This window comes from Xiphophorus maculatus, chromosome 18, assembly GCF_002775205.1.
Source record: "Xiphophorus maculatus strain JP 163 A chromosome 18, X_maculatus-5.0-male, whole genome shotgun sequence".
In the NCBI taxonomy this organism is placed as follows: Eukaryota; Metazoa; Chordata; class Actinopteri; order Cyprinodontiformes; family Poeciliidae; genus Xiphophorus; species Xiphophorus maculatus.
The window spans coordinates 2,134,291-2,155,475 of record NC_036460.1 but is presented as its reverse complement, the minus strand read 5'-3'; the positions used below and the strand labels follow the sequence as shown (position 1 = coordinate 2,155,475).

Sequence of the window (21,185 nt, the reverse complement as noted above, 5' to 3'; positions counted from 1 at the left end):
TTGAGCTCTGAAAGCACAGCATCTTTTTTTGTTATTTTGATAATTTCTCATTTTTTGCAAAAAAAAAAAGTACAAAATTTTTGCTTGGAACTTGGGAGACATGTTGTTGTCAGTTGTTCATAGAATAAAAGAACAATGTTCATTTTACTCAAACATAAATCTATAAAGAGCAAAATCAGAGAAACTGATCGTTTTAAGAGTGTGTCTGTGTATAAACACAATTTTGAGATTAAAGTCTGAATTTTATATTCTAATATGATATACACAGATGGGAATAACTAGTTTGTTAACCACAGAGCTGAAGTATAAATTATACAGCGAATTATTCTTTCTCTTATCGTTTTCTGTATTTCATAGTTATTTATTTTCATCGATGAAGGAAGGCAAATCTCTGTCCGCCGGCTAACAGAAACATAATCTCTATGTTTTTTTTTTGTTTTAGGTTTTGATTTAATCTTGATTTAATCTTAATTTTCCGGAGCTTTAATTAAATGGCCCAGGCGTCACATCGGGGTGGGGCTCTGCTTGTGTTGATGCTGCTGGGTGTGAATGCTCCTCTATCTCATCCATTTCCGGTCGGAAAATAAACACATCTTAAATTCACCACTTTATTGAAGGACATATCTTTAATTTTTGCTGTGTTTTGTGCTTGAGCTCCTCTCTCGACATGGGGAACTGTCTGACTGTGGGGCCAAACGAAGCGCTGGTGGTCTCAGGTAGGTTCGCTTCCTGTTGTTGTGCTAAAGCAGCATGCTAGCTGTCACGGAGAAAACAACAAATAACGATTATTATAGCGCTCCTGGATTACGGCTGCAAACTGGTAAACAAAGAAACGTTTATTTCGCTGTTTATGGCGCATTTTGTCTGTTTGCTAAAGCTTAAGTTGAGCATTAATTAGCGCTATGTTAGCTGTTGTAGCCTGAATGCTAACGCGAGCTCTCCATGGTAGCTTACCGTTAATGAGTTACGTGACTAAATAAGCTTTCTGACCCATTTGGGCTCGGTAAATAATGGCTGCAAATCGGATATGCAATAATATTTAATAAATCTGATTACTAGTGAAATATTTATTTATTTATTTCTCTGAGAATAACAGTTCCAAGCCTTTATTTCTGTAAAATATGATGATTTTCTAGTTACGACCAAAAAATTAAATAAATAAAATAGACGAATTATTTTAGAAACGACTTTTAAGACTGTAATATTATATCAGAAATGTGGTCTTAAAAGTATGTGTAATAATTTCTTAAAGGTTACTTTGAAAAGCTACTTTTAATCCGACAAACGAACCTGAACAGAACATATTCTGATTTATTCAGCCTGACTGCATGTAAACATTTTCTTACAGTATTATCATTTTAAAATGTAAATAAATATATTTGTAAACTGTTGCATAAATCAAAAAGAAACAGTGATTTCTTTTAGAAGGTGAAAAACAATCAAATTGAACCAAGTATAGGTTTTTAGAATAAAATAAGGAGAAATTGAAGCATTGTAAAATCATAGAAGCGAAAAGTGCATAATAAAATTGACCCTGTTTTCTAAATTAAAACTGATATCCCATAGAGGTGCGAAGGTCTGAGAATCAGACACTCCATTGTGGGGGAGGAACCAGCTCACTTTTACCAACTTGTTGAGTTTTAAGACAAAAATATCATCATAAATCGATAAATGCAATCGGTGCGCTCCTAATAGAATCGAGTTTTTTCAGTTTTTCATTCAGTGTTTGGTGTTTTGCTTTCATAAATGTCGTGTTTCATTCCCTGATCTTTAGCAGTGAGAAGACGATGATGTGCTGGTTTTTGTTTTTCCGCCGTTTCATCGTGTCTAAATGTTTTCCACGCAGGCGGCTGCTGCGGGTCCGATACGAAGAGCTACATCGTCGGAGGCTGGGCGTGGGCTTGGTGGCTCGTCACTAATTCTCAAAGGTAAAAGTGTTTCTGAAGCAGTGAAGGCCCGGTTCTGTTGCGGTTGATTTTAGAAACGGCGTAGCTGCAATGAACTTTCTTTGCGGTGATCTTCATCAGAATGACTGACTCCATTATTCCATTATCCGCAGGCTCAAAACAGGAAGTAGAAACCCATAAACTGTCTCAGATTTCTCTAGATGTGCTTCAAATGTAACCCAGTTGGCACACTGCAAAAATTAAAGTCACTCTCTGCATGTGGTGATATTTTAGTCGGGATTGTATAAGAATGAAAACCCGACTCTCTTCATCCAATCCGACTGAGCTCCAGATGTTTGACAAACCATAACAAATGTTGCTGGATGATAAATCCTCCCTGAAGTTGTTGCGATAAACGATAATATTGTTGTTTAGACTATTTTAAAGTAATATAATTCCAGAAACTTTCTTAAAGATCAATAAACCTTAAATTTTAATTAACATTTAACACTGGAACTGGAATAAATTTTTAATATTTAAAATAAGTAAACAAAACAACAAATAAAACAAACTATAAAGTCTCTGTAAACAAAATTATCCTTAAAAACAGGCCAGTTGAGATCAAAGCACCAAACTGAAAACTTTTATCATTTAGTGTTTAGTAGAGAAAAATGTTGAAATATGGAAATGGAAATTATTGTTTTAATTTATCATGTGATTCATTAATTGGACCTTCAACAGCGAGTCTTAACTGTGGTTAAAATGGTAAAGAATCAACAAATGTGTTTTTAGTGAATAAGCATAATAAGCAATGCAGGTTTGAACAATTTCTCATATTTTTTGTGAAATAATTGCACCAAAATTCCATCAAATTTTCAAATCAGTCAACGAATCAGTCAGTCAGGTGTATTTGTATAACAGTTCAAAAAGCTTTACATCATAAAAACACAACAATTGAGAAACCAGTAACAAACATCACATTTCAAACACGACATGATTCTGCTTCGTTTCTCCATCATTTTGATATTTTTCTCACTCTGAAGTTTTTTCTGCACTTTATGTTTGATTCTACTGGTTTCTACCCAAACCAGTAGAAACTCAGGCGGATTCTTCATCTTTTGTGTGCGGCAGTGTTTGCAGATTTATTTGCATGAAGCAAGCAGGAAAAGAAAAGTTTGCAGGTTTCTGTTCCTGACTGGAATCATTTGAAGTTTTCTTCCGTTTGGGTGAATCGGTGCAGCAAGCAGAAACTTTTTCTACTGGTCGCTGACGAGTTGAGAGTTTCTGTCGTCTGTTCAGGTTGAGTCTGGAGATCATGACCCTGCAGCCGCGGTGCGAAGACGTGGAGACAGCAGAGGGCGTGGCCATCACTGTGACGGGCGTCGCCCAGGTAACCTCTGGACTCACCTGTTGGCATCACCCACCGCTGGACGTGTAGACATGTTTCATTCTCCAGACTTTATTTCTTATTCTGTTCTCCTTCAATCTCTGAATTTATGAAGAGTAAAGAGTTTTTCTATATTGATTTTATTTATTTAAATTCTTTAGTTAAACTCAAATTGTTTCACTGCAAAAACACAAAATCTTACCAAGTATTTTTGTCTCGTTTCTAGTGCAAATCGTTTAGTACATTTGAAATGAGACAAAACTCGCTTACATGTAACTGTTCACCATATAGAGGAGTTTGTTTAATGCTGATGAGGAAATATTCGTTCAACTTGTTGATTATTTCACCAAAAATATCTTGTTGTAAGAGAAATAATTTTAACTCATAATATGGAAAAATGTCTTATTTTACAGATAATTTCACTTATAATTAAAATTCTTCATCAAGTATTTTTTGTCAGGTTTCTAGTGTAAATATCTTAGAAAACTTGAAAAACGGCAAAAGTTCCTTAAAGTGACTTTTTCGGAAAATATTGGAGCTAAGTCAGTAATTCCTTAAAACAGGAAAAAGTTCTGGTTTAATTGGAAAATTTCTTCACTTATAAAACGATATTATTCCCATGTATTAAGTGAAATAATCTGCCAGTGGAAATAAAACGTTTTCATCAATATTAAGGAATTATTGACCTAAAACAAACTCCCGTTTCTTGCTAGAATTTTATTTGTAAGTTAGTTTTTCTTATTTCAAATTTTCTAAGATATTTCCTCTTGAAACTTGACAAAAAAATACTTGGTGAGATTTTGCAGTGTAGATTTTATTTTTTTACAATGAAAATGTATTATTATTTGATTCATTATTTATCTGATTAATTGTTTCAGCCTTTAAAAAAAGTTTCTAATATCTTTTTCTGTACGATAGTTTCAGAGTCGCTGTGATAAACGTCAGAGTTTTGTGTTTCTTTGCTTTGTTTTGTTTGATCATGCAGCGGTTTTAGCAGCATGGTTCAGGTTTAGTCAGGTGGTCGTCCATGACTTCCTGGTTCTCCCACAGGTGAAGGTCATGACGGACCACGACCTGCTGGCGGTGGCCTGTGAGCAGTTTCTGGGCAAATCCATCAGAGACATCAAGGCTGTGCTGCTGCAGACGCTGGAGGGACACCTGCGCTCCATTTTAGGTCCGATCACTGCTGATAAATATTGTTCACCCATAACATCGTGTAATTCATCTTCATCTGGACCAGGGGTGTCCAAAGTGTGGCCCGGGGGCCATTTGTGGCCGTTGGAGTACTTTTGTGCGGCCCCTCCGCTGCAATAATTTGTCCAGTTGATCAAAAATACTTGGGTTTCGCTGCACAAACACAAAATCTTGCCAAGTATTTTTATCTACTTTCTATTGCAAATATCTTTGTACACTTATCAAATAAAACTAACTGACAAGTAACTTTTCATAAGGAAACAGGCTTGTATTTAGTCAATAATTCCTTAATATTAATTAAATAAGACAAACAAAACAAAGAAATGGAGACAACATGGCACACATAATTAATTGTACTGTAATATGTTAAATTAATAAACAGGAACTTAATTTGCAGTTTACTGAAATATAATTTCCTCGTTCTTGTAAAACATTTGCTAAGATCAGTCAGCATTGCATTCCAGAGCTGCATTCGTTTTGGCTTTTTAACGGCACCTCCATTACATAAAAACGTATTTTTGCTCATGTATTCTGAAATAAACTCGTGGATGTTGTAGAATAAACAATGTTTCTGAAAAACCAAATAGTGAGCAGTTTGGTGATTTTTAAAAATGATTTTTAAATAAAAAAATGAAACGTGATTTTGCCGTCCTTGTCCTGCAGGCACGTTGACGGTGGAGCAGATCTACCAGGACCGGGACCAGTTTGCCAAACTGGTGCGAGACGTGGCGGCTCCCGACGTGGGCCGGATGGGCATCGAGATCCTCAGCTTCACCATCAAGGTTGGAGGAGAGAAGCTGATGTTTCATCTGTTTAAAATCAGCCCTGGACAATTTAAAACATATTTTTTAAAGCACAGTTTGTATAACTGGAGCAAAGGTGAAGAAATGAGGAGTTTCAGTTTGTTTGACGGATCCAGAACCAGTTTTATGCCACATTACTTTTTCAAAGTAGGCTGACAGGAAAGGGGGGAGGAGAGGGGGGTAAGACATGCGGTAAACGTCGTCGGGTCCGGGAGTCGAACCTGCGACGGCCGCGTTGAGGCCACGTTGCCTCTGAATGTGGGTCGCGCTAACCCCTCCGCCACCACGGCACACCCCCAGTGGTCATTTTTAAATGAGGTTTTATTGGTTAATTCTCTCCCCATCCAGTGTTGGTGCTGTGCTGCTTCCCCATCCTTTTGTCTGTTTTATTCATATATTTTCTGTTATTCTTTATCCTGTAACCACATTTACTAAAAACTGAATTCGTTTAAGGGAAAAACGGACCGCTTCCCGCTTCCGGCCTGTTGCCCCCTTAAATGAATTTAGTTTTTAGTAAATGTGGTTACAGGATAAAAAATAACAGAAAACTTATTTTTTTTTAAAAAGCCAACGAAAAAAAAGAAAAATAATTAAAAGGATTTCTAAGCTTCAGATAAATACACAAAACTGATAAAAAATAAATCAGAAAAAAATATTTTAATGTTTAGAAATATTTTTTTGTTTTTTTTAGGGCAATGTAAGAAAATATGTAAAGAAATATGGACATTTAGAAAGTTTTTCTTCCCCTTATTTTTATTCACTATTCAATCAGTACACTGCAAAAACTCAAAATCTTACAAAGTATTTTTGTTTTAGTTTCCAATGAAAATGTCTAAAGAAGACAAAACTAACTTACAAGTAACTTTTTAGAAGCTTGTTTTAAGTCAATAATTCCTTTAATATTGAAAAACCAAAAAAACGTCCACTGCAGATTATTCCACTTACAATATGGAAAAAATGTCTTGTTAGTGAAATAATCTGTCAGCAGAACTACTACTCTTTAATCAATGTTAAGGGATTGTTTGCTCTAAACTAAACCCAGGGAATGCGTTGGTGAAAAAAAAAAAAGTCGAGATTTTTCCAAAGATCTTCAAAAACAAAAAAATTTGTTTATCAGTAAAATAAAGGAGAATAAATTGTTTTTCTGATTGTTCTCCTCCTCCTTTGTGCTCCCAGGATGTTTACGATAAGTTGGACTACCTGAGCTCGTTGGGGAAGACGCAGATCGCCGCCGTGCAGCGGGACGCCGACATCGGCGTGGCCGAAGCAGAGAGGGATGCTGGGATACGGGTAACCGGGCAGATTCTGCTCTGGATGTGTCATGGCTGCCGTTGCTCTGGCTGAACCTGCTCTTCACTGTGATCTGACTCCAGGAGGCCGAATGCAAGAAGGAGATGATGGACGTGAAGTTTCTGGCCGACACCAAAATGGCCGACTCCAAGCGAGAGCTGGAGCTGCAGAAAGCTGCGTTCAACCAGGAAGTCAACACCAAGGTGAGACCTGGAGGTTTCCAACACCTGGGTGGCGATTCCTTGCAGCACGGCTCATCTTTTACGAAAACACGACTTACTGTTCCTGAACTTTGCTTTCAGCTGACAGAAACATTGATCATTTCCTGTGTGTCTGTCATAAAATATGTTTTTCACATATTTGTTCAATCTCAATGTTGTGACAGTTTGTTATGAGACAGATAATCTCCAGACCTAAAGCAACCAATCAGAACCAGGAGGCGGGTCTTAGTGCTGTCAGTCAACCTTGTGAACGTGCTACTAAACGTGGTAATGGTAGAGAAACAACTAACTGATGGGGAAAAGCTGCATCGCAGCAACAAGCAAGCACACAGACATGATTGACAGCGCTAAGACCCGCCTCCTGCCTCTGATTGGTTGTTTCTAGGCAGCACTAAAAGAAGACAGAGGAGTCGTGTTTGATTTAGTTTTTCAGTTTCACAGAAGACATGGTGACAATTTCAACAAATACGTAGAAAACATATTTTCTATAAAAGCTTCATTTACCGTTTCCCTCAGATAATTTGAGCAAATTGTGTTTTTAGATGTTTAAATACTTAGAAATTTGATGATTCTGGCGTACAGATAATATAACCTGAAAATGGAGAAAAAGGTGATAAATGGCTCATTTCGGTCTCACTCTGGGGCTGTTGGCTGACTTATTGATCCGTTTAACTGGCATAAAGGTCGGCTTATCTTTCATACATTAATCAAAGTTACAGAAATTGGGATTTTTTGGTTAAATTAGTGTTTTGTTCTTGGATGAGTAATAAAAATAATTGATATGATTTTATATTTTTTTTAGTGCAGGAACTCTTCTCAGTCTGTCTAAGGTGCTTGAAATCCTTGAAAATGCTTGAATTTTCAATCAGATGTTTTCAAGGTCTGTGAAGTTATTGATATTGAAACTGAGTAGTTTTGTAATAAAGTTCAATTTAATGCTAAATTTAGAAAATTTTACTTACAGTTGAAGCCAGATATTTTAATTCTTATAAGAAAGAGACAAACATTATCTGAAGTTAATTCAGACTAAACTTTACTTCTTTCACATCACTTAGAATCACCAAAATTATTTCTAAAAACCAGAAAACTTTGTGAGAATATTTGTTGAAGATTATTTTCTAACTTGTATTTCAGCATTTAATTAGAGCAGGAAGTTAATTTAGCTTAACACTGTTTGTTTATGTTGTTAAATGTAATGGATATGAATTATTCCTAAAAGCTCAGTGACTGATTAATCATCATTAAATGAAATTATTGAAATTAGAGTATTTTTGTTAAATTAGTGTTTTGTTCTCAGACCAGTCAGGTGTGTAAGGTGTAAAAGAAATGCTTAAAAAATAAGATTTTGTTTTATTTTAGCTTCCTAGAGTATTATAAGACTATTAATAACAGTAATAAATGACATATAATTGTGACTTTAAACTGTCTTCTTTGTTCATTTGTATTGTTTTTATCTCCAGTGTCCGATGCAGAAAAAGTTTGAAAACTTACCTTGAAAATGCCTGAAAAGTTCTTGAATTTTACTGTGAAAAGTGTTCAAACCCTGACTTCGGGTTGCGTGTCGATGTTTGTCCAGAAAGCCGAGTCCCAGCTGGCCTACGAGCTCCAGGCCGCCAAGGAGCAGCAGAAGATCCGGCTGGAGGAAATCGAGATCCAGGTGGTGCAGCGGAAGAAGGAGATCACCATCGAGGAGAAGGAGATCGACCGGACGGAGAAGGAGCTCATCGCCACGGTGAAGCGGCCGGCGGAGGCGCAGGCCTACAGCATGCAGCAGCTGGCCGAGGGGCAGAAGTCAGTCACACCGCCTCTTCATGCCCTGCTTCAGATCCTGTGTGTGTGTTTTAAGACGTGTGTGTGTTTGCGTCAGGATGAAGACGGTGCTGATCGCCCAGGCCGAGGCGGAGAAGATCAAGCGGATCGGAGAGGCCGAGGCGTCGTCCATCGGCGCCGTGGGGAAAGCCGAGGCGGAGAAGATGAGGCTGAAGGCCGAAGCCTACCAGCAGTACGGAGAGGCGGCCAAGACGGCGCTGGTCCTGGAAGCTCTGCCCAAGGTAAACACACTGCGGGGTCAAACACACTGCGAGGTCAAACACACTGCGAGGTCAAACACACTGCGAGGTCAAACACACTGCGAGGTCAAACACACTGCGAGGTCAAACACTGCGGGGTCAAACACTGCGAGGTCAAACACTGCGAGGTCAAACACTGCGAGGTCAAACACTGCGAGGTCAAACACTGTGAGGTCAAACACTGTGAGGTCAAACACTGTGAGGTCAAACACACCGTTTGAATGTAATGAACATTTATTTTTCCTAATAGCTTAATGACTGTTGCTGATTTAACTGTTTGATTGCAGATCACTTCTAAGGTGGCGGCGCCTTTAGCCAAAACCAATGAGATCGTCATCCTCAGCGGCGAAGGCAGCCGCGTGACGGGCGAAGTGAACCGCCTGCTGGCTGAGCTCCCTGTGTCCGTCAACGCGCTCACCGGAGTGGATCTGACTAAGGTTTGCTGCCCAATCGCTTTGATAAACGTCCTTGAGTGGAAGTTTTCTGAGTCGGATCGGCATCGGCCGATATTATCCTCAGATATCGGTGTCTGAAGCAAAATAACAAGCTGACTAGCTAACTGAACTGCTAGCTAGGTCACCTAGCTATTTAGCTATACCAAATAGCAAAGTAACTATTTAACTAAAGTTAGCTACCTAGACAATATTTAACTAATAATAACAAATAAAAACAAGGACGCCCACTCTAAAAACTAATTTAAAAAATCACAACAAAATAAAACTAAATTTTAATTATAAACTGTGGTGTGAATATGTTTGCATTAGAACCTTTGGTTGTCGCTGCTGCTGAAAACAGAGTAACTGGGAGGAACTGATCAGTTTCCACAGAGTTTAAAAAGTTTCCTCTCCCTGCCTGTCCCAGATCCCGTTGCTGCAGAAGATGGCGTCTGCTGAAGCCTGAGCGCGGCCCGGTCCGGGTGCACCACTGACTGCCTTGAACACGTGGAGGCGCGTTGTTCTCCGCGGCTCCTCTGCGTACCGGGAGGATTCTGGAAACCTCTGGTGCCTTACTTCACGCAGGACCAGAACATCTGCATGCACTGCTCATCGTCTTGAAACGTGGGAATATTTTGCTATCCGTACTTATTTATTCAGATGTTTGGGGCTGTATGTGTGTTATTTAAAAAAGGAGAGCTGAAGGTAGACGACCTGCTGATTCTGATCCGCATTATATGCATCAAACTTTTTAATGTGACATATTTAATTTGCTGTTTATTCCTTCGTCTTTTTGATAAGAATAAGCTACTGTGTTGGGTCTGTTCCAGGGATTTTTGTTTATTTATATACCTCTCTCATGGGAGACACTTGTGTTCTGTAGATAATCAGATATATAAATATATACATATATTTTTAGTTTTGTGTAAAAGTGATTTTAGTTGTCAGTTTTATTAACTAAATGCTTTAACAGGTCATTTTCTTTTTGTAACAAAGGTGCTTGTAATCTAAAACGGTTGTTTTGGTCGACAATTGAAATGATTTTTTTTCCCCTCTGAAAACTTTATTGATATAAAACATTTTTGCAGGAAAATAAAACGGGTAGAAAAAAAAAATCCTCTTTATACGTAAACACTGTTAGCTTGTAGTGGTTAGCTGCGGTTTTAATGGGAAATGATGCAAACTAAAGAACATTTAGTGAGGAATTGAAAAGCTCCTAATGGCTTTGAGTTACTTCTGTAGGAGAAATGTTGATAGATTTGAATATAAAAACATAATGTGTCGGTTTAAATCTCATAGTTTCCTGCAGATGCAAAGCCATGTTTATTAGTTTGTTTTAGAGAAAAGCACTTTGTTTGGTGGTTCATATCTCGGCTGATTTATTTGACTCTTATGAAATATCAGTCTTTTACCTCCTGGTACTGTTGATCATGCCACGCTAACGTCATCATGCTTCGCTTTAGCTCCGCTCTGCTGTTCAGAATCCGTCCGTTTGGGAACTGAACGCCGATCCAGACTCGACATCAGGCAGAAAAAACGACAGCGGCAGCTGGTGTAGAAAACTGATGTGCACTGTGTCTCTGAAGAAGCCATGAGCTCCAAAATGTTTTCGTTATTGGCATGTCATCCATCTGTATGTGCTCGCTCTTAACCGCCATTTTAATAAATCTGACTGCTGTAACTATTTTGATTTTCGATGGTTGTTATTGTTTTGCCACAATGGGAACTGTTTTAAGTAAAGTCGGGCCTGGCCCGAGTTTGTCTGAATAAAAAATGAAGATTGTTTTTGGCACTTTTACAAAGAAAAGTGGCCAAATAATTAAAATCTAAAACAAATTTCAAGCAATTGAAAATATTTTATTTCATCCAATTAAATTGAAAAATACTTTATTTATTCCAAAGGAAAGTAAAATGTAACTTGTATCATCCAGGTATATTCAGAGTTGTAGTCAGGAAGGATCTCCAGTAGCAGTCAGTCTTCCAGTGAATCAGGAGCGGCCTCTGACTGAAGACTTGCTGTATGAACATCTCAACATTCATGCAGCAGAGACGATGTTCCAAGGTAAGATGTCCTGGACGACAACATCAGTTATGAGCTTATCCACCTCATTTGCTTTTGCTGCTCCTTTTTTTTTTTTTTTTATACTCTTTATTTAACATTTTTCATTACAATAAAACATACAACACACTCACACAGAACTAGGGGCACTGATACTTAGATAAGTAGAAAGACAGAAACAAAATAATACATTACAGGATGATACACCTTGTTATGCTTCCTTGCTCTTGTACGTCAGCCATTTAGACCAGCGTTTGTTGTAAGAATGTCCTTTCATACGTAAAAGATATGTCAGTTTTTCCATGGAGTGAATCTCCTCCACGACATCTCGCCAGTGGTTCAGCTGTGGTGGGAGTTTCTTTAGCCAAGACCGTGTAATTGCTTTTTTGCTTGCAATTGACAGAACTTTAAAAAGGTACTGATCTTCTTTTTGAAACACCTTTTCGGACATCAACCCCAGCAGAAAAATTCTAGGGTCCTTGGGGATGACATACCCCAAAATTATCCCAGTAGTCTGACAGATTTCATCCCAATAAGTTGCCAACTTTGGGCAGGACCAAAATACATGAGAGTGGTTGGCGTTCTGATGGCCACACTGTCTCCAACATTGCTGTTCTTCTCCTCTATGTCTACTAGTAATTTGAGGTGTAATAAAGTATCTGATTAAGCACTTCCATCCGAATTCCTTCCATCTTTTGGAGCTAGTAGATGTCTGTTGTGTCACACACATTGAAAGCCAATCATCCTCTGTAATTATTACTCCCAATTCTCTTTCCCATTTAGACTTAATGTTCAAGGTGTTATTTCCATTAAGTTTCTGCAACCCTTTATATAGTTTGGAAACAATTTTACAAGGGAGGTGAGTATAAGCTTTCGTAAAAATGTTCACAACAGCATTACCTTCTGGAGGAACACCTTTTTTTATTTTTGTATTGTAAAAATGTCTTACCTGGAAATATTTAAATAAATCTCTGTTCTCAAGCTGCTCCTTTTTAAATCTGACTGGCCGTTTGGTTGGGAAACCGGGCAGAGAGATGTTGGAGTCTGGGATAAGATCCTCCCTATGATGGACGGTAGTCCTCTCCTTTTCAACTCCTCTGGGATTTGGGGTCAAAGTTCAGGGATTATTTGAGCTTTGAGGTTCTAATCAGTTGTTATGGAAACAAGTCAAATGTTTCTCCTTTGATCTCTGCAATTTTTAAAGAGCTGTTTTTTTACCTATATAAATTAAATGTCATGTTGGTCCTTAAAATACCAAAATTTTCATTTTGGTTCATCTGATGATGTAATTTTTAAATATCAAATGAATGATAATTTGTTCAGTTACTCTGCACTTGAATAGACTTTTTATCAAATACTTTTTTATTCTCACTTGAGTAATTTCTTGCTACATTTTACTTTTACTTGAGTAAAAATATGTTGAAGTGTTGCTACTCTTCCTTGAGTACAATATTTGGGTGCTCTACCCACCTCTGGTTGAAGATATAATCTAATAGTTTAGGAAACTAGTAAACGATAAAGATGTTTTCTGTTTAGTTCCGAGACAGAAAATGTTTTTGTCCCTCCTCTCCCGGCCAGCAGGGGGCGGTAGATCGCCTCTAAGCCGGTTCCGCACCGCCGCTGAGCCCGGAGAAGGAGGAGAGGAACAGATGTTGCTGCCGTAGCCAGACAGCAGCTCGGAGAAGCGGCCAGCCGGAGGATGGTGTCTTCATTTTTAATTTATTATTGTTGAATTTCAACAAAATGAAGCGGCTTTACTCATAACTTCGCGAGGAGTGAGTATTATTGCGTTTAACGCGTCTTCTGTGGCTCCTGGTGCTAAAAATGCTAAGGTTTTCAGAGCAGCTGGCCTGGTCACAACAAGCACAAAGAAGCTCCTTATGTATTGGGTTTGACTCGAGATAAACTCCCCATCGACGGCATTTAAATCCGGACAGAGGAGCACCGAGGCCCCGCGGAACCCGCTGTCCGTGCTCAGTAGCCGGATTCGGGCTGTTTATAATGGATCGGTGCTAATGTTAGCTAGGAGATCAACACTACAGAGCTAACGTTTCTGTGCTGAATGTATGGCCAGGCCCTGCTCTAAAAAAGCTTTAAATTGAGAATATAATGAGGTCTCTGCTTTTAATGTCTCATTATGAACCTGAATTATTGTCTGAGTTTGTCCTCGGTGTGTCTTTAATGGTGCAACAGGAAATGAGCCTCTTTTCTCCACGTAGTTTTCTAGAGAAATCCAGGAGTTTCCAATCAGTCGTGAATCAGTGATGAATCAGCCTGTAAATGGATGATAAATGTCTGCATGAATATGCTCTTCCAGTGAACTGGAGCTCATTATGATTCTGTTATTGATCTGCTTTCTGGAACTGTTTACTGGGCTGCGAATCGGCCTGCAGTGACTTTTGGTGTGATTTGGCTTCGTTTAGGAAGCCCTGTGATGCATTTCAAACATGCAGCTCTGCAACATGACTCATGAGTTTTATGAGCACCTGTCACATGGTCGCCTCTTAAAGTGTGCACCAGATCATAATAAAACTGTGTTTTGAAAGGTTCAGATATGATTTAAATCTGATTTCTAGTCGTTAATTGATCAGATACTCGAGCCGCTCCCTGATGACTGAAGCATGAGTTAATGCAACGCCAAGGAACAAATTCACCAGAGATGATTCACAAGCGGGAAATGTTTAAAACATCCGCTAACCTTTCCAGGACTGGACGTTCCAGCAGAGTCACTCACTCGTTCCATCTCAGGTTAAATGTTAAAGTTTGTGACAGAAAAAACCGGAGAAGTACGGCTTGTTTGGGACAGTTAAACTGAGGCTGAAGGTTTACAAAGAGGCATCTAACAGAAGCGTTTCCTAGATGAATTCCTGGTTTGACAGCTGAATCAAACCAGGTTGGTTTTGAATCACTCATTTGATTCAACTGTGTGGGAGGAGGATTGTGTCCATACATACAGTCATATATCTGATAAAACAAATACGTTTTTATGCATTTTAGGTTTTTAACCAAAGAAAAACTCAGTTTAAAATCATTACAAACTCTGACAGAAGTGGAGTTTTGAGAAAACTTTGAACCCTAAACATTCTACGACAAATAATGCGGCAATAATTTCACATGCTTGCGTTAACTTGATTCCAAATTGACATCAGCTTGTGTTTTATTATCTTTGTATTCTAACGTCCAGCGGCGGCTCTGCTTGTCTCCAGGACGATGAGAGGGACGCTGCAGTAGAGGAGCAGTGACATGCTGGCTTGCCTGCCAGCGTCAGGTGACCCCGCCATCCGACTTCTTCACCGCACGCAGATGAACACTGGACTTCAAAAATGTAAGCATATTTCACGATCAGATTTTAGGAAAACTGCTTTTGTAGACATATTTCTACCGCAGCTATGGACGGCATGTGAAAGAATCGTCTTTTTGCCCTCCAGTGTTGTGCACATGTGAAATTTCTGGATGTAAACAATAACATGCATCAAGTCTTTAGCATTACTTAATTTGCAAAACTTGTCCCTATAAGGATCTTTGGTTAAAATGAAAAGTTAAGATAAACAGTAAATACAATAAACTGGTTAAAAAGATGTAATCTATCGGTTGTTACAGGTGAATGCAGATTTTCCTGCCTCATGTCTAAATGCTGTTTTAATGTCGACTGACTGAACGTTTCAGGGGAAACCACACAGAAGATGAGATCTGCCACCCATCCGACGCCTGCAGAGTTGGACGCCTATGCTAAGAAAGTCGCCGACAAACCTCTGAGCATCCAGATCTTCCCAAACAGCATCAAGGTTCCTCAGAAGAAGCACGTCCGCCGCACCGTCAACGGCCTGGACACGTCGTCGTCCGCGCAGCGCCACAGCCCGTACCCTCCGCAGCTGGCCGCCGGCGCCGGGCTCCTGACCGTCCTCCGCGCGCCTCCCCGGGGCCTCATCAAGCAGCCGGACGGCTGCCGCACGCGGCTGCAGCTGAAAGCCGCCATGAACCCTCAGAGCGGCCCATACGCCGCGCCCAGCACTTTAAACCTCCCGCACCTGGCCGCTCAGAAGCAGGGGGCGGAGCATCCGCAGCAGAACCTGGCGCACCCCATGGCACTGCAGCATCACCAGAGGAGCATGGCTCAGTCTCAGGCTCTGCAGCAGCAGCAGAGGCTGACGCATCCACCCGCCGTTCAGCGGCAGCCGCCCCCTCAGGACGTGGCGCCCTGTGACGCCGCCATGCCGCAGCAGCACCTCCCTCACATGCAAACTCTGAAGCATCAGGCGGCTCCAGCGCAATCTTTGGGAGCGACTCAGGAGCTGCGGCATGTCCCGGACAGCGTGGCCATGCAGGCGGCGCCGCCGGGCCCCCCCGCCCTGCCGCCGCCTCCGTACGGCGCCCGCAAGCTGCCGGACGCTGACGCCCCGCCCAACGTGACGGTATCTACCTCCACCATCCCGCTGTCCATGGCGGCCAGCCTGCAGCAGGCGCGGCCCGGCGACCTGAGCAGCATTGTGCTACAGATCAACCAGCTGTGCCAGGCGCGCGCCGGCATGGGCGCCACGTCCGTCTGCGAGGGCCAGATCGCCAACCCCAGCCCTATCAGCCGCAACCAGCTCATCAGCGCCAGCTCCAGGGTTTCCCAGCATGCCTCGGGGGCCGGCGGCGGCGTCTCCAGCTGCCTGCTGATGGACAAGCCGGCCGCTCCGGCTCCCGCCCCGGCCTGCAGCAACAACAACATGGCTGCTTTCCACCCGGACAGCGACAAGCAGATGCAGCAGCACCTGCTGCAGCAGAAGCACCAGCAGCAGCATCTGCAGCAGCATCTGCAGCAGCATCTGCAGCAGCAGCAGCGCTCCTGGGCGCAGCACCAGCTGGCCCACATGCAGCAGCCGCCAGAGGGAGCGCACCCCTGCAAAACCCCGCGGCTGGATCCGGTGGCTGAGTGCGCCTTCCCCTCCCACGGCCTGAGCTACGGCCACAAGCCGCCCGCCGCCGCGCACGTCTTCCCACCGAAGCACGCCGCAGACAAAACGCTGCCCCCCTCCTCCGCCAACTGCTCCTACCTGAACGGCCACTACCTGCAGCCGGCGTGGGGCGCTGTCCCGGGCGCCGCCGGAAACAACGGGAACATTCCTCAGGACCTGCCGGTGGGCTTCCAGGGCGGACACGCCGCCGCAGAGCGCATCCCGGGAGCCAAGTACCGGCCGGGGAAGGACGGCTCCGCCGGCCAGCCCAAGCTGCTGCAGCACAGCGTGGATTTCCTCGGCGAGGATTTCCAGATACCCGGCATGCAGGAGCAGAGCGTGGAAATGATGCATAAGATGCACCGCGGCGGCGGCCATCATCACCAAGGCTACCATTAGACTCCACATCGACCCGTTTGTTCCCAACAGCACTTCGACCTGCTGAGCAGAGCCGGGCGATAAAAATCGCTTTCTTTTCTGAAAAAGAAAATACAAAAATATTTTCTAAAGTTTATTTTATGATTCCCTCTGAGTGTCTGGGCCACAATGCAAAAAGTTTTAATTATTCAATTATGCGAATATAGTCATAATTTTAGCAAAATAAAGACACAATTTTACCAGAATCAAGTTTCTGCACTTGTAGCCTGGCTCTAATATTTCGCCATCAAGTTGAACTGAATCCAAAGTCCAAATGAACAGAAGCTGTAAAAAAAAAACGCTTGTCAAACAAGATGGCCGCCATGACATCACTCCGACCCAATGAGAGCATTTATGAAAAAAAATCCAGAACTTTTAATCTTCAGAAAACTAAAATTTGATTAATCGATGTGATCGATTTATCGCCCAGTTCTGCTCCAGAGTTTCATAGTTTGGCTTCGTGTGATGGACCGGCGGCGCCACGCCTCGCCGTGCGGCGCTGCACGGTGCGGCGCCGCATGGCGCCTTGGGGATGTGGAGACCGCCGAGGCTGGGAGGCTGCTCAGTGGAAGCTTCCCGAGCTCGAGCGTCGCCGCTCCGGACCGCCGCAGCACTTCTCAGTTTCACGACTTTTCTCAGCATTCGTGGCCTTACAAGCGCCTAGAGGCGAGCTTCAGGAAGTCCTGGAACCACGGGTTCTCATCTCCGCCCCGAAGGCTCGGCTCGGCTTTGCTTTGCAGTTCTGAACTTTCCCCTTCTCCTCGCCAGGTTTTCTTGTAGTTCTTTAGTTGTTGTGGATCTGTAGCTCGCCCTACTTGAACTGTAGAAATGTAAAAGTTTGGCAGAAGGAGCAGAAACTCCGTCAGGCCGTATTTAAGTCTGGTTAATGTGAAGCGAAGGCGTCCTGTCGGAACGGCGTGTGATGCCGACTCCTCCCTCTTCAGCGCATCTACTCACCTCTTTCCTGATTCGTCTCTGTGAATCGGTTTGATTTCTGTTAGCGTTGAGCAGCAAACCCACTTCCTGTGGATCCTGGGGTTCGTTTGGAGGGAGGGGGCGTGGGCCGGTTCCAGGTTCTCAGAAACATCCGCCCACAAATCACAACAAGCATCCGGAAACTTCCTCTAATGCATTAATTTAAAACAGAAAAGAAAAAGTAAATAAATAGGAACGGATTGATTTCCTGCTCAATATTTAATAAAAAGTTAGCTAGCTTTTCTGCCGTCAGCGTTGTTTAATTTATAAGAGGAGACGTCACACTGTGTGTGGAGGACCATTTGGATTGAAGTTTGGGTCACACTTAGTCTTTAGCGTCTTGGTCTTTTAGCATCATAGCTATAGAGTATTTAGCTCCCTATTAGCCATTAGCACACTTAGCATAGCTAATATTTCTGTTGGTATTCAATTGAAGATTTAAATCTTTACTTCAACTTTGAGCTTTCCAACAGGCTGCCAATGTTTCCTAATTGACAAACTTCAATTACAAACAAAGTTGAAAACTGAACAGCCTTCCTGTTATCTGATCTAATTCTCGCGCTCTTTCCCGTCCTTTGGTCTATTACGGCCTGAATCAACTGCAGCTATTTCTCGAGTTGCCGTTAAAAAAAAAAGTGTAGTCCACTCAGTAGGCGATTTCTTGATGCATTTTTAAAATTTATTAAGACTAAAACAAAAATCTTATGCCGGATTTCTACTGAGCGGTTCGGTAAGTCATTTTATGGTCCAATATGTTAAGGAGAATGTTTCAGGGAAAGAGGGTATAAAATAATCTCTGTGTTATTTCCAAAAAACAGGCAGATTATGTGGAATATTAGTTATTTTCTCACCCTTTTATCAATCAATCAATCAATCAAATTTTATTTGTATAGCACATTTCAGCAGCAAGGCATTTCGAAGTGCTTTACATCATTACAAACACAGAAACACAACATAGAATCAATAATCAAAACACAGCATTGAGTCAAGTTCCATCAATAAATTTGTAATTGATTACATTTCAAATACAATCCTAAACAGGTTTTAATTATAGTTTGATAAGTGGTTAATTAGTCGGACATGCTAGCCATAGCTTGCTAACTGTATTTTCACATGTTTAGATAACTGTTGGCTAGTTTTCCAGTTTCACAATCAGAACTTCCCCCAATCTGAGGAATTTCAGCCTCATTCTGTCCATGTTCTGACTATTTCAGCTCAGGTTCACTCAGAAATGCAGTTTCTCCTCCAGCCTCATAGGGGGCGACAATGAGGTGGAAAAAACTAACACTTCTGACAGTTTCAGAACTGTTTTGGCTGTATTTCGTAAAAACATTGTTGGTTTTCTGAGTCATCATCTTTCTTATTTGGCGCCCCCTTTGGATGGGAGGAGTATATTTACTAACAATCTTAGCTGCACAGTGGATTGATGATTTAGGTCAGGGGTGTCCAAAGTGCAGCCCGGGGCCATTTGTGGCCCCCAACTGCAATTCAAGAATGATAATGATTTGACCCGTCTATCAGAAATAATTGGTCCAGATGGTAATTTTATTTTTAATCAGAATAAAATTATTTCCAACATAATAAAAAAATGTTAAGTACAACACAAAGTATTAATCTTTTTATAATAAGTAGAACCACATCTATCCAAACTTTTTTCCCCCTAAATTAGCTTTTTTTAATTAAAATGTTTTGAAGGAAAATTATCCAAATCCTGAGAATACATTTGTTCAGTCAAACCCAAAAGAATTTAAAACTAGATTTAATCCAGAAAAATCATTATTATGTTTTGGATCTATGATGAAAAAACAAAAAAATTAGACTTTATGTGCTTGAATTTAGTTGTATTTTTATTTTCTTGGCCCGTGAATACGTTAGACTCAATAAAGACTCAATAATTTTGTCAGAAACTTTTCATTTATCTTTCTGTTGTAACTGATAGGAAATGTTGTCACCTTTCTTTAAGCAAACTGACTGGCAGAAAGTTTTAGCAGTTTCAGAAGCCGGCCTAGTTAAAGCCCTGATGCCACTGCCCATGCCTACAGAGTGATGCTGCACAGCGACTAAAGCCTTAAATACGACGGTTAGCTTCAGGATCGGAGCGCTGCTGTTGTCGTGGTAACTAAAAGCCGGACTCCGGTTTCTGATTGGACAAAGTTGCCTGAGATGGAGCCGTCACTGGATGGAGATCTAGAGCGGGGCTGTAGCAGTCGTTTGAAATGTTTCGGTTTCAGTCAGGATTCTGAAATACTTCTAAATGTTTTTATTCTCTGTCCTGAAGCCATACTCGTTTCCACTTCAGGGGCCAAATGTGACTCAGGCGGTTTCACCTGGATGAACTCGGATTCCTGAATTATTATGAAAGCTGAATTATTATCATTAAAAAGTCAAACGGTGAATTTTGGATCTGGGTCGGTTCGCTCTTTCACCGGCTTCACTCTAAACAAACAACACTGCAAATATACTAAATATCTCCGCGTTTTAATCAACTTTCTACTGCAAATGTCTTCAGTTGAACTGAGACAAAAGTCACAAATAACTTTTCAGCAAATATAGGAGCTTGTTTTAAGCCAATGATTCTTGGATGTTGATTTAAAAATATTCACTGGCAGATTTTTATTTTATTTTTTTACTTGTATCAAGACATTTTTCTATTGGGGCGGACTAAGACTTTTTTTAAATTTATTGTTTTATTACAAAATCACCAGAATAAAGTCATAAAATTACTAGAAAAAATACAAATACTGTTGTTTGCCCAAATCCTGCTATTGATAATAATTTGTCAGAAGTTTTTATTTGTAAAACTGATACCAAAGTTTAACTTCACAAGATGCTCAACATTCCTAATTTTTTCCAAATATTTTTTTGTACAAGTTATCATAAATTAATACTTGATTCTACTAATATTAAAACTAATCTGTTAATATTAATAGTTTACCTTCATATTATTTCAACTTTATTGTTGTGAGTTTTATGAATTTATTCTGGTAATAATGTCATTAATCTCACATTATTGTTACTTTTTCCTCAGCTTTTATTATATAATTAGGACTTTAATATAGTAATATTACTATTATTGTATTATTATGACTTTTATTTCTCTTTATATTATGACTTTTTGTCTTAAGACTTTATTCTCTTAATATTACTGCTTATTTTTCTCAAATTCTTGTACTATTTCAACTTACTGTTGTAAAATTTTAATCTCTTAATATTGACGTAATTGTCAGAACGCTACAGCGTTTTTCCTCATTATTTTTCTCCTAACTTAATTCTCATAGCCTGACCCTAATACTTTTATCAATAATTAAGAGTTATTTAAGTAATACAAGCTCCTATATTCCTATTTTCCTGAAAAGTTATCGTCAGCTTCAAATGTACGGAGATAAACAAATTGGACCAAAAATATTTGAGATTTAGTTTTTTTCAGTGCAGTCGATTCCAGTTGGTTCATATATTTCTGCTGGTTGTTAAAAACTTTGTGGAGATTTAATTTAAAAAAACAGCAGAAAA

General features: G+C 40.6%; 2 protein-coding genes across 3 annotated transcripts; both read left to right on the top strand.

The window, feature by feature from the left end:
- Window positions 1-494: 494 nt before the first annotated feature.
- On the top strand, window positions 495-10,969 carry LOC102236278 (flotillin-2). The gene is made up of 11 exons (XM_005811776.2): window positions 495-716; window positions 1,847-1,928; window positions 3,186-3,276; window positions 4,324-4,447; window positions 5,131-5,249; window positions 6,447-6,560; window positions 6,644-6,763; window positions 8,358-8,572; window positions 8,649-8,832; window positions 9,138-9,287; window positions 9,712-10,969. Exons 1-11 carry the CDS (start codon window positions 668-670, stop codon window positions 9,748-9,750), a joined length of 1,287 nt encoding a protein of 428 aa, XP_005811833.1. The 5' UTR covers window positions 495-667; the 3' UTR covers window positions 9,751-10,969.
- A 2,008-nt stretch (window positions 10,970-12,977) lies between these two features.
- On the top strand, window positions 12,978-18,600 carry LOC102226811 (protein FAM222B-like). Of its 2 annotated transcripts, none has more exons than XM_023350675.1 (3): window positions 12,978-13,118; window positions 14,550-14,668; window positions 15,010-18,600. In XM_023350675.1, the coding sequence occupies exons 2-3, from the start codon at window positions 14,587-14,589 to the stop codon at window positions 16,680-16,682; spliced, it is 1,755 nt and encodes a 584-aa protein (XP_023206443.1). In that variant the 5' UTR covers window positions 12,978-13,118; window positions 14,550-14,586; the 3' UTR covers window positions 16,683-18,600. The 2 variants fall into 2 exon arrangements, with proteins under 2 accessions (XP_023206443.1, XP_023206444.1); XM_023350676.1 differs by having other exon boundaries at window positions 14,528-14,668.
- The last annotated feature ends 2,585 nt before the right edge of the window (window positions 18,601-21,185 follow it).